Source organism: Heteronotia binoei, chromosome 15, assembly GCF_032191835.1.
Source record: "Heteronotia binoei isolate CCM8104 ecotype False Entrance Well chromosome 15, APGP_CSIRO_Hbin_v1, whole genome shotgun sequence".
In the NCBI taxonomy this organism is placed as follows: domain Eukaryota; kingdom Metazoa; phylum Chordata; class Lepidosauria; order Squamata; family Gekkonidae; genus Heteronotia; species Heteronotia binoei.
In genome coordinates, this window is record NC_083237.1 from 55,978,375 (window position 1) to 55,992,139 (window position 13,765).

The 13,765-nt window shown below is 49.0% G+C and overlaps 1 protein-coding gene across 1 annotated transcript in view; it reads right to left on the reverse strand.

Moving 5' to 3' along the window:
- P3H4 (prolyl 3-hydroxylase family member 4 (inactive)) overlaps positions 1-13,518 on the reverse strand; it is a 22,739-nt gene extending 9,221 nt beyond the window's left edge. Inside the window, exon 1 of the mRNA XM_060256367.1 lies at positions 13,018-13,518. Coding sequence (XP_060112350.1) covers positions 13,018-13,518 — 501 coding nt within the window. The remainder of the gene's footprint in view (positions 1-13,017) is intronic.
- Positions 13,519-13,765: the final 247 nt, after the last annotated feature.

Sequence of the window (13,765 nt, forward strand, 5' to 3'; positions counted from 1 at the left end):
GCATATTAGGCCACACTCCTGGATGCCAAGCCAGCCGGAACTGCATTCCTGTGCGCTCCTGCTAAAAACCAAAAAAGCCCTGGTCTTTATGGAGCCCCCGGATTCCTGTTCTGTTTTGCTGCTGGATGCACTGGCTAAATTCAGACAATCCTCCAAGTTGTCTTTGTAGGTCTAGCCACAGCCAGCTGCAGCACACGGAGCTGCAACTGCCAGGAATCCTGTGCCCACAAAGTGAAATCAAAAACCACAGCATGGCTTGAAGAAGATGTTGATGATATTGGACTTATATCCTGCCCTCCACTCTGAATCTCAGAGCGACTCGCAGCCTCCTTTATCTTCCTCCCCCCACAACAGACACCCTGTGAGGTGGGTGGGGCTGAGAGAGCTCTCACAGCAGCTGCCCTTTCAAGGACAACTCCTGCAATAGCTATGACTGACCCAAGGCCATTCCAGCAGGTGCAAGTGGAGGAGTGGGGAATCAAACGCGGTTCTCCCAGATAAGAGTCCGCACACTTAACCACTACACCAAACTGGCTCTTGAAATGGAGTTGAGGAAAAGCATGAAGCATGGTTTGCCATTTTGGTCAGCTTAGCAGGAAAAAAGAAGTTGAAGGTAAAACTGTGCACAAGAAGGGAGGAGGGAGCGCAGCCCACCTGTGGCTTGTTGCTGATCCATCATTGCCACATTCTTTTGGACGGCTGTCTGAGCCGAGTTAAACACAGACAAAGACATTTATTCACAAGGAAACTAGTCCACTGATCTGGCTTTTTCATTGCCGATTTCTACTGCTCTTGAATTGCGAGTTCCTGAGTCAGGACTGCAGGAAAAGGAAAAGGAAACGGAAAGCTCCCCTGTGCAAGCACCAGTTGTTTCCAACTTTGGGGTGACGTTGCTTTCACAACTGCAGACCTGCTGTTTAAATCATTCCTCGGTTCTTTGCACCAGTCTCAGGAGAACTGGAAAAACAGTCTCTGTGGAGCTTCTTGTTCATGGAAGATTCTCTAATGCCCACTGCCCCTTCCATGCCCTTCGGGGAGGGACAGTGGCTCAGTGGTAGAGCATCTGCTTGGGAAGCACAAGGTCCCAGGTTCAATCCCTGGCATCTCCAAAAAAGGGTCCAGGTAAATAGGTGTGAAAACCCTCAGCTTGAGACCCTGGAGAGCCGCTGCCAGTCTGAGAAGACAATACTGACTTTGATGGACCAAAGGTCTGATTCAGTATAAGGCAGCTTCATATGTTCATTATGCTAAATGCCAGGATCCCTGGCATGGGCAGTAAAGCTCACCTCCGCTGCTCCAGGGCAGAAAAAGAAAACAGAGCCAGTTTGGTGTAGTGCAGGGGTGGCCAACGGTAGCTCTCCGGATGTTTTTTTGCCTACAACTCCCATCAACCCCAGCCATTGGCTATGCTGACCGGGGCTGATGGGAGTTGTAGGCAAAAAAACATCTGGAGAGCTACCGTTGGCCACCCCTGGTGTAGTGGTTAAGTGCATGGACTCTTCTCTGGCCATTCTCAGGTCTTGCAAATGGAGGGCCTTGGCTTCCTTGATTGAATCAATCAACCTTTAATGGCATATAAAACAAGATAAGAAACAATGGATTGAGGAACAATAAAAGGTAAAGAAACTGTATCAGAATTAAAACACCGATTACATAAGATCACAGTTAAATGAAACAACAGGGCTGTTCCTTGTCTTGACGAATCTTTTTGGCCCAGTACAGAAATGAGGCAGTATTCACAGTTACGTCAGGAATAACATCCTTCAGGACAAGCTGGACCTTATCTAGGTCAGCCAGACCCATCTTATCTAGAAGAATAGGATCCAAAAATCGACCGCGAATTCTTACATAAAAAGGGCAGTACAAAAGAATATCTGAAATAGTTTCAATAGATCTGGACTTACAAGGACATAGTCTGGCCGGGTAGGGTATGGTATGAAATCTACCATATAAAACTTGCCAACGAAAAGGCCAGCCTTGATTGAATCGATCTATCTCATGCTGAGTTCTCCTTTTGCAACTGGAGAGCCAGTTTGGTGTAGTGGTTAAGTGTGCAGACTCTTATCTGGGAGAACCAGGTTTGATTCCCCACTCCTCCACTTGCAGCTGCTGGGATGGCCTTGGGTTGGCCATAGCTGTGTCAGAGTTGTCCTTGAAAGGGCAGCTGCTGTGAGAGCCCTCTCAGCCCCACCCACCTCACAGGGTGTCTACTGTGGGGGAGGAAGATAAAGGAGATTGTGAGCCGCTCTGAGCCTCTGATTCAGAGAGAAGGGCGAGGTATAAATCTGCAATTCTTCTTCTTTTGGGGAAAGAAAACAGTGTTTTAGGGACATGGGAGGGCCCAGGGCGAGAAAGCCTTCTCCCAGCTGTTAATCACTCTATTGTTATAAGCCTGGGCCAAAAGGTGCAACTTGACTCCTACTTTGTGCTACTGCTTCAGACCAACATGACTGCTCACTTGGGTCTATCTCCTTTAGACTATTCATGGGGCCAGAGAATATGCATCAGTATTGTTCAGCCCACGCCCGCTGGAAGAATGAACAACTCTACCAATCTCTGACCTCCCATTTTCAAAACTTACCTCTGAAACACTTTCTAGTGCAGGGTTATTTGAGAGCAATGAGGTCTAGAAACTTACTATCCTTTCACAAAGGTCTTATAAACAGAGATTCTTTCTCTTATTCGTTTATATGTTTTAAGCTTTACATTTCTCTCTATATTTTATGTATATTTCTAGATGGTACCTTATACTATAATTGTATTCCCTTTATTTGTTATGACTTGGATTTTTATGAATTTTTTGCTGGTTCATTCATTCATATCTGTTTATATTGGGCTTTTATAGCTTGGCTTTGCAAGGTCCAATTACAGCCACATAGATTGCTGATCAATATTAGTTCATAAGTCAATGATGAGGAGTCTGGAATATAATTCAGCAAAGACTCTGCCCTTTTGCCGGGTCTCTTTCAGCGAGTCCTCTTTGGAATTTGTAACATTCAGCCTGATGAAGAGACCTGGAGGGCTCAAAAGCTTGCATATAATGTTTTGTGTCTATTTGATGATGATGATGATGATGATGATGATGATGATATTGGATTTATATCCCTCCCTATACTCTGAATCTCAGAGCAGTCACAATCTCCTTTATCTCCCCCTCCCCGACAACAGACACCCTGTGAGGTGGGTGGGGCTGAGAGGACTCTCACAGCAGCTGCCCTTTCAAGCACAACTCCTATGAGAGCCATGGCCGACCCAAGGCCATTCCAGGAGCTGCAAGTGGAGGAGTGGGGAATCAAACTCGGTTCTCCCAGATAAGAGTCTGCACACTTAACCACTACAGGGGAAGAAGGTCTGAGAGCTATGGCTGACCCAAGGCCATTCCAGCAGCTGCAAGTGGAGGAGTGGGGAATCAAACTCGGTTCTCCCAGATAAGAGTCTGCACACTTAACCACTACGGGGAAGAAGGTCTATGAGAGCTATGGCTGACCCAAGGCCATTCCAGCAGCTGCAAGTGGAGGAGTGGGGAATCAAACTCGGTTCTCCCAGATAAGAGTCTGCACACTTAACCACTACGGGGAAGAAGGTCTCTGAGAGCTATGGCTGACCCAAGGCCATTCCAGCAGCTGCAAGTGGAGGAGTGGGGAATCAAACTCGGTTCTCCCAGATAAGAGTCTGCACACTTAACCACTACGGGGAAGAAGGTCTATGAGAGCTATGGCTGACCCAAGGCCATTCCAGCAGCTGCAAGTGGAGGAGTGGGGAATCAAACTCGGTTCTCCCAGATAAGAGTCTGCACACTTAACCACTACGGGGAAGAAGGTCTATGAGAGCTATGGCTGACCCAAGGCCATTCCAGCAGCTGCAAGTGGAGGAGTGGGGAATCAAACTCGGTTCTCCCAGATAAGAGTCTGCACACTTAACCACTACAGGGGAAGAAGGTCTCTGAGAGCTATGGCTGACCCAAGGCCATTCCAGCAGCTGCAAGTGGAGGAGTGGGGAATCAAACTCGGTTCTCCCAGATAAGAGTCTGCACACTTAACCACTACAGGGGAAGAAGGTCTCTGAGAGCTATGGCTGACCCAAGGCCATTCCAGCAGCTGCAAGTGGAGGAGTGGGGAATCAAACTCGGTTCTCCCAGATAAGAGTCTGCACACTTAACCATTACACCAAACTGGTACCTCTCATTTGGCTGGTCCTAATACAAGGTATATTTCCCTGACCAAGATGGCCAGGTTGGCCTGATTTCATCAGATCCTGGAAGCTAAGCAGGGCCAGTCCTGGTTAGTACTTGGATAGGAGACCACCAAGGAAGTCCAAGCTTGCTATGCAGAGACAGGCAATAGCAAAACACCTCTGCTGATCTCTTGCCTTGAAAGCCCTATGCAGGGGGTGTTGAACTCATTTGTTACGAGGGCCGGATCTGATATAAAGGAAAGCTTGTCAGGCCAGGCCATGTGGGTCATAAAATGTAATGCCAGGTAGTGGAGATATAAATCGTATAAAACTGGGGTGGCCAACGGTAGCTCTCCAGATTTTTTTTGCCTACAACTCCCATCAGCCCCAGCCATTGGCCATGCTGGCTGGGGCTGATGGGAGTTGTAGGCAAAAGACACCTGGAGAGCTACCGTTGGCCACCTCTGGTATAAAAGACACAGACAAACACAATTAAAGATTTTTAAAAAATGCTTAAAAGATTAGCACTCTTGCAATATTTTGTTTATTAACTGACATCCCTTGCTCTGAATTATTGCATCAAAATCTGGATACAATGTCTGTGCTGTAGCAATCTTGAGTATGTTGTTCAGGTGTGTATCTATTGAGCTGCAAACCTACTTTTCATTTATCGGCATTCATTACAGGAAATCTCATGGCCAATGCTTTGAGCCTAAGCCCCAGAGGAAAACATGAAACGGCTGGGCATTGCCAGCTTTTGTACATAAGTTGCTTCATGTTCTGGTCAGCCAATGGAGAAAACAGAGGCTTGATAGAGCAAGCCTGGCAAAGCAAGCTGTGATGCAGAAGGAAGCAAGAGAGAGAGAAGGAAGCAGATGACAGTGAGGTGCTCATGGGCCTGATAAGAGCACTCTTGGGGCCTGATCCAGCCCTCGGGGCACACATTTGACACTGCTGTCCTACAGGGTCACCATCAGTTGGCTGCAATTTAATGGCACTTAATTATTGCCTTAACCTGGATGGGACAGGCTTGCCCAATCCTGACAGATCTCAGAAGCTAGACAGGGTTGTGCCCTGGTTGGTATTTAGATGGGAGACCACCAAGGAAGCCCAAGGTTGTGATGCAGAGGCAGACAACGGCAAACCACCTCTAAATGTCTCTTGCCTTGAAAACCTCGCAGGGTGGCCATAAGTTGGCTGTGACATTTTCCACCACCAGTTAAAGGTATTACGTGGATGTCACTCTTATTTATGGATTCTGCATGTACCGATATGGCCATGCAACTCTCCCCACACTTTGTGAGCTGCCCAAAGCAATTTGGAATGAATGGTGGACTGAGTGGAATTTGAAGCAACAATTCCCAACCCCTCAAATATAAAAGCAATCATGCAGTGGTCTGCTTCCGAGCATGTGCAGAGTACATTTTCATTCCCTTTGAGCAAACCACTTTTTAAAAAACAGATGTGCCTAAAACAGACTAGGATAGAAGGCACAGGTCCCTTCCCGTGTTTACAATCCTCCCAACAAGTGAAACCCTTCCCGTAAACACACATACCTCTCTGGGTTTAGGAACTGGGTTTCATGACCAGAGAATGTAGCATTCGTACAAATTTAAGACTATCAATGCTGCATCTTCTTTTCAGAAATTAATCACTGACTGAAGACACTCTTGATATTAGGAAGGGGACTGAAAACAAATCAGCCAAGATCATAATGCCCCTGTATAAATCTACGTTGCCGCCTCATTTGGAATACTGTGTACTGTTCTGGTCACCACACCTCAAAGAAGACATTGTAGCATTGGAAAAGGTACCAGAACCAGTGGGGCCAGAACTCTAGAAGCCCTCCCACTGTTGCCCCTCAAGCACCTTTAATACAGAGCATCACTGCCCCAGACAGAGTGTTTCACCTATAAAGGTAAAGGTAGTCTCTTGTGCAAGCACCAGTCATTTCCGACTCTGGGGTGAAGTTCCACCTATACCTTGAGACTAATAGCCATTGATAGACCTCTGCTCCAGATGTTCATCTGATTTCCTCTTGAAGCTCTCTGTGCTTGTAGCTGCCACCACTTCCTTGGGCAGTGAATTCCACATGCTAACTACTCTTTGAGTGAAGAAGTACTTCCTTTAATCTGCCTACTTCTCATCAAGGCTTTTCTTGTTAAAAAAAAGCCGAGCAGCAACTCATTTGCATATTAGGTCACACCCCCTAACACGCCATTGTTTCACACAGGACTTTTTTGTAGAAAATGCCCGGCAGGAACTCATTTGTATATTAGGCCACACCCCTGACACCGCCAATGCTTTACATGGGGCTTTTTGTAGATAATGCCCAGCAGAAACTCATTTGCATATTAGGCCACACCCCTGACACCACCAATGCTTTACACAGGGCTTTTTGTAGAGAATGCCCAGCAGGAACTCATTTGCATATTAGGCCACACCTCTGACATCACCATTGTTTCACACAGGGCTTTTTTGTAGAAAATGCCCAGCAGGAACTGATTTGCATATTAGGCCATACCCCTGACCCCACCATTGTTTCACACAGGGCTTTTTTGTAGAAAATGCCCAGCATGAACTTATTTGCATGTTAGGCCACACCCCCTGACACTAAGCCAGCCGGAACTGCATTCCTGTGCATTCCTGCTAAAAAAAAAGCCCAGCTTTTCACCAATTTCACTGAGTGCCTGTGAGTTCTTGTATTGTGAGAAAAGGACCTTTTCTATTCCATGTATAATTGTATAAACCTCTACCATGTCACCCCTCAGTTGTCATTTCTCCAAGCCAAAGCGCCCCTAACCTCTTTAAACTTTCTTCACAAGGAAGGTGTTCCATCCCCTTAATCATTCCGTTGCCCTTTTCCAACGCTATAATATCATAGCTTCCAAAATCTGATGAGGTTGGGCTATCCAGGGCTAATCCAGGCTCTTTCACTTCTTGACCTAAAATATTCTGAAGTTTTGCCCTGTGCACAAAAAAGAGGCCGCCTGCCAAGGGCGAACAGGGGCCCAGGGAGGCAAAGAAGCGAACGGGGGTCTCTGAGCAACTGGGGCTGCCTCTGTCTGCCTGGGAAGGCAGAACTCCGGATGCCGAGACGAGACGTGGCACTGGAGCGCCTCTGGTACAGGAGGGCTGGGGTGGGTGGGGGACCTGCCTTATTGGTGAAGGAGGTGGGGAAGGGGGGGGGGGAGGAAAGAACTGTAAAGGCAGACCAGGAGCTGCCGCTGCCGACAAAAGCACAGACTTGCTCATCGGAAAGGGGTGTGTGAGGAAAGGCTAAGTTTTAAAGGGCCAGAGCACTACAAAACAGAAGAAGGCAAGAGCCTAAAGAAACAGGCAACCAAATTAGAAAATCAGATGTTGCTTGCTGGCAAATGTAATATGGGGGAGGGGGGGGTGCCAGAAAGGCATGGATGAGGAAACCTCACCATGAGTGGCAGAAGCTGCTTCATACAGTATAGGGCTGGGGTGGCCAAACTGTGGCTTTGGAGCCACAGGTGGCTCTTTCACACATATTGCGTGGCTTTCAAAGCCCCACCACCACCACCCTGTCGTCTAGCTTGGAGAAAGCATTTGTCTCTAAATCCCTTCTCCTAGTCAAGCCAGCGGCTTGCAGAATGCATTTAAAGTTGTTTTCTTCTCACCTCTTCTCCCCTCCTCCCTCCCCTTCATCTATTTGCTTTCCTTCCTTCCTTCCTTCCTTCCCCTCCCCTTCCTTCCTTCCCTTCCTATCTTCCTTCCATCTGTGCATTTGGGGCATTTTGTCTTGCCCTTCTTCCAAGGAGATCAGAGTTGCTTGTGCAGCCCTCCCTGCTTCCATTTTATCCTCTCAACCAGGGGTGGAATTCTAGCAGGAGCTCCTTTGCATATTAGGCCACACACCCCTGATATAGCCCATCCTCCAAGAGCTTACAAAAAGCTTACAAAAAAAAATGTGCATGCACATTTCAAGGTACTAATGAGACCAGGCTAGCCTGATCAGATAGCTTCAGGTGTCTTGAAAAAGAAGAAGATATTGGATTTATATCCCGCCCTCCACTCCAAAGAGTCTCAGAGTGGCTCACAATCTCCTCTACCTTCCTCCCCCACAACAGACACCCTGTGAGGTAGATGAAGATATTGGATTATATCCCGCCCTCCACTCCAAAGAGTCTCAGAGCGGCTCACAATCTCCTTTACCTTCCTCCCCCACAACAGACACCCTGTGAGGTAGATGAAGATATTGGATTTATATCCCGCCCTCCACTCCGAAGAGTCTCAGAGCGGCTCACAATCTCCTTTACCTTCCTCCCCCACAACAGACACCCTGTGAGGTGGGTGGGGCTGGAGAGGGCTCTCACAGCAGCTGCCCTTTCAAGGACAACCTCTGCCAGAGCTATGGCTGACCCAAGGCCATTCCAGCAGGTGCAAGTGGAGGAGTGGGGAATCAAACCCGGTTCTCCCAGATAAGAGTCCGCGCACTTCACCGCTACACCAAACTGGCTTGCAAATGAAAGCAAAGTGTGCTTGCTGATACCCAGAATTAAAAGCTGATACCCAGAATTAAACACTGTTGGTCTTAAAGGTGCCACTGGACTCAGACTTGGTTCTTTACCTATATATGTAAGAATTGAGAAAGGAAGTCTGTTTCAATGTATCTGAAGAAGGGTGTGCGCACACAAAAGACAGAATTAAACTGTGCGGGTCTTAAAAGTGCCACTGGACTCAAACGTTCTGTTGCTTCAACTATCCACCGGAATGGATTGCACAGTGGTGTCACTGTGACAGTGTGGTGACACTGTGGTGACACTGTGACACTGTGACAGTGTGGTGGAGAGCAGACTCAGGGAACCCCAAATGCAAATTCCCTCCCACCATGAAACTTTCTGGGCGACCCAAGCTCACATTCTCTCACAACCTAACCTACCTCACAGGGTTGTTGAGAGCAGGGGTGGGATTCTAGCAGGAGCTCCTTTGCATATTAGGCCACACCCCTTGATGTATCGAATTCTCCAAGAGCTTCCAAAGCTCTTTTTTGTAAGCTCTTGGAGGATGGGCTACATCAGGGGTGTGTGGCCTAATATGCAAAGGAGCTCCTGCTAGAATTCCACCCCTGGTTGAGAGGATAAAATGGAAGCAGGGAAGGCTGCACAAGCAACTCTGATCTCCTTGGAAGAAGGGCAAGACAAAATGCCCCAAATGCACAGATGGAAAGCCCTTCTGTGCGGGAATTTGCAAAACAAGCCCGACCCCCCCCCCACACACACACATGCACCCTGGTGGATTGTTCCACAGGACTGTCTCACAGGTAGGTGTTTAATGGGCAAAGCCAAAGCCTCCAGGGCAAGACCGCCAGATGAGTTGGTTCGTTTGAGAAGGGGCATGTATTTTTTTTGAGCCCCATCTGGAGAAGGCACTGAAGAATGCTGAGATCCCAGCATCTGAAACTGATAGGGCTGCTTCTTGCTCAAGGCCATTTTGGCTACAGATGACAGAAGCTCAAACAAGAGACCGGTCCCTCCCAAGCACGAAAGAAAAGAACGAAAAAGACAGACGGCCTTCTGCGTTTAGCACGCCATGTCTTAGCTATGAGGTCGGAAGTGAGACAACTCTTTCGTGCAGGTGATAAAGCAGGACGATTTGAGGGGTTTGCTATGTAGACGCACAATACCCATCTGTGAACCGGAGAAGCAGCTTTATACTGAATCAGACCTCTGGTCCATCATGGCCATGGGGTCTTTTTCTAGCAGGAGCTCCTCTGCATATTAGGCCACGCCCCCTGATGTAAACTATCCTCTAAGAGCTTAGAGGGCTCTTAGTAAAGGGCCTACTGCAAGCTCCAGAAGGATTGGCTACATCAGGGGTGTGTGGCCTAATATGCAGAGGAGCTCCTGCTAGAAAAAGAGAGGCCCTCTGGGGTCTTAGGTGTAGGGCTTTCACTTCACCTATTACTTGGCCCTTCTAAACTGGAGATGCTGGGGACTTAACATGGGGCCTTCTGCATACCACGCAGATGTTCTACCGCTGAGCCATGGCCCCTGCTGAAGTAGAAGTCACAGCCAAGTGGGGAGAGTCACATGTTGCGATCATCACAAACAATGATCCAGAAAGGAAATGTGCATGAATTTCCTGCACTGTGCTGGACTAGATGACCCTGGAGATCCCTTCCGTGATTCTAGGTGATACACATACAGGGTTAACAGATTTAATGCCAGGGAATTGCAGCCGGTCACTGTTTGATGCACTGTTGTATAATTGTATACCAGGGTCATTTTGTAGAAAAAGAGGTGCCGGAGCTCATTAGCAGAACTCATTTGCAGATGCCCCACACCCTTGACATCACCGGAAGGTGTGCTGAATTATATCCGCTCAGCATCTACCTTAAAATGCTTCTTGAGTTATAATTGTCAAAACAAAACCTCACTCCCGTCCCATCATACTTTTGACATTACTTTCTCCTAGGTGGCCACAGTGGCAGGAGGAAGATTCCCATCTCTCTGCTTTATATATACATTGGTTATTTCCTCATTTTTTGTGGGGGGAAAATATTAGAAAGCTTGTCAGATCCTAGAGTTCAGCAAAATTCTCACCGGGGGAGGGGGCGGTTTTGAACGATGAAGCCCAGAAGCAAGTATTTGGGGCGTGGGGTAAGAAAGAAAGAGCAGAATAAAATTTAGAGTTCCGGAGCTCCACTCGTGAGCTCCTGCCCAAAATGAGCCCTGATCTATCTATCTATCTATCTATCTATCTATCTATCTATCTATCTATCTATCTATCTATCTATCTATCTATCTATCTATCTAAGATTTATATCCCGCCCTTCCCACAAGTTCTGCATCTTTCTACAGCAGAGTCATGGTAGTTCCTGTACAGGAGCACTTTCTCTGTCAAAAGTTTTTAAGAAAAAAGGGGGAACTTAGAAAAAGGTGCCTGATGTGAATTGGGAGAGGAAGGAAAATATGAGGGTGCCATATACCGAATCAGGCTACTACTGTCTCCTGACAGTGGCTCTCCAGGATCTTAGGTGGAGGTCTTTTCCATCACCTGGTCCTTTTATCTGCAGAAGCCTGGGATGGAACCTGGGACCATCTGCAGCCAAAGTAGATGTTCTCCCACTTAGCCACAGTGCCCCCTAGGCTTTAGCGTTTTACAGGCAACCTGAGGCCCCAATTCAGTCTGAACTCTCTGCTCACAACCTGAGTTCAATCCCGGAGGAAGCTGGGTTCAGGTAGCCAGCTCAGGGTCGGCTCAGCCTTCCATCTTTTCGAGGTTGGTAAAATGAGTACCCAGCTTGCTGGGGGGGAAAGTGTAGATGACTGGGGAAGGCAATGGCAAACCACCCCGCAAAAACAGTCTGCTATGAAAATGTCTTGATGTGACATCACCCCAGAATTGGAAATGACTGGTGCTTGCACAGGGAACTACCTTTTTTAGTCCCCTGTGCAAGCACCAGTTGTTTCTGACTCTGGGGTGACGTCGCAGCACAACATTTTCATGGCAGACTTTTTATGGGGTGGTTTGCCATTGCCTTCCCCAGTCATCTACACTTTCCCCCCATCAAGTTGGGTACTCATTTTACCAACCTCGCAAGGATGGAAGGCTGAGCCGACTGTTGTTATGGCTGAGCCAAAGGCTGTTTGTTGTTATGTTAACTGGGCTGAAAAAACAACGGATGGTAATTAAGTTGGAATAGCACAGGGGTGGCCAACAGTAGCTCTCCAGATGTTTTTTTTTGCCTACAACTCCCATCAGCCCCAGCCATTGGCCATGCTAGCTGGTGCTGATGGGAGTTATAGGCAAAAAAAAAACATTTGGAGAGCTACCGTTGGCCACACCTGGAATAGCAGATTGATGTCCATGTACTAAACCCATTAAGTATCCTGGGTGTGAAGTGCAATAAATGAGAGTCTGTTGTAATGTTAGCTCTGGGCTAAAATGAGGGCATAGGTTTCTCAGAGGTTTGATTTAAACACGTAACACACATATATAAAAGCATATAAACAAATATATTCAAGATAGGAGCTTTGGCCTGCAGGCACAGAAACAGAAATTAACTGTTCATATACTGCAGGCAGATAGAGGCATCTCCCTATAGATAAGAACAGTTATCTTCCAGTTCTGCGTATCTGAGGAAGTGTGCATGTGCACAAAAGCTCATCCCTTGAATAAACTTTAGTTGGTCTTTTGGACTCAGCATTTGTTCTGCTGCTTCAGAACCCAAAAGCGGTCCACCTGGATTTCTCTTATCATCATCTAGGGCTGCTGATTTCCAGGTGGGGGCAGGGGATCCCGAGCTTTGGAGGCCCTCCCCCCCTTCAGGGCCATCATAAAGCCGGGAGGGGAGGGAAATGCCTGCTGGGCACTCATTCCTTATGGAAACGGATTCCCAAAGGGTATAATGGAGACTTGATCTGCAGGTATCTGGGACTCTTGGGGGGGGGGCTGTTTTTTGAGGCGGAGGCACCACATTTTCAGCATAGCATCCGCTCCCTCTTCTCAAAAGCACCCTCCAAGTTTCAAAAGGATTGGGCCAGAGGGTTCAATTCTGTGAGCCCCAAAAGAAGGCGCCCCTATCCTTCATTATCTCTAATGGAGGGAAGGCATTCAAAAGGTGTGTGGTCCCTTTAAATGTGATGGCCAGAACTCCCTTTGCAGTTCAGTTGGGCTTGTCAGCGTCTCCTAGCTTCACCCGCAGTGTCTCCTGGTTCCAGCCCCCAAAGTCCCCAGGTATTTCTTGAATTGGACTTGGCAACCCTACCGCCATCCTCTCTCGCGTTCGCCCTCTGCCCCAGGGCCTCCACGGACACAAACCCAGGCGTGGGGCTGTCGGGGACGGGGGGACCTGGGGAGCGCGCCGCTCACCTTGTAGAGGGCGTAGTGCAGGTAGAGGTAAGGCTTGCGGCGCTGGAAGTCGCGCAGGGTGTCGGCCGGCGGGTAGCGGAGCTGGAAGGCCGGCAGGCCCCGCTTGCAGCGCCGCAGGCAGGAGGCGCGCTGCAGGACGCGGCCGAAAAGGTCCATCTCCCGCAGCCCGTCGTCCAGCAGCTCCCCCAGCCCCAGCAGCGCGCTCTGGGCGCCCAGCTCGCCCAGCCAGAGCTCCCGGCCGCCGCCGCCGGCGCACTCCTTGTGGCAGTGGGCCTCGCTGTCGCGGAGGAGGCGGTGGAGGCGCAGGCTGGCCTCGAGGTAGCGGGCGCTCTCCTTCCAGCCCTCGCCCTCGTACTGCTCCAGCGCGTAGGCGTAGGCGCTCTGCAGCGGCATCAGCTCGGCGGCCGGGAAGCCGCGGAAGCTGTACTTCTCGTATTGCGCCCCGGCCCTCCGCAGCAGCAGCAGCAGCAGGCCGGCCAGCAGCAGCAACCGCGGCTCCATGCCCTCCCTGCGGCCGGCCGCCTTCTCCTCCTCCAGCTCCGGGGCTGCCCGGCCGCTCCGAGGCCCATCTGGAGTCTCCGGGAAGCAGGGAGGGGAGAAGGGAGGCAGCAACAGGCAGGCCCCGACGGATCCCGCAGGGTCTTAGCGCGGCCCGTGGTTATTGGCAAAGATATTGCTTATATATTTAAATGCTAATTTAATGTTATGTCTTATTATCTGTTGTGAGCCGCCCTGAGCCACTTTTGTG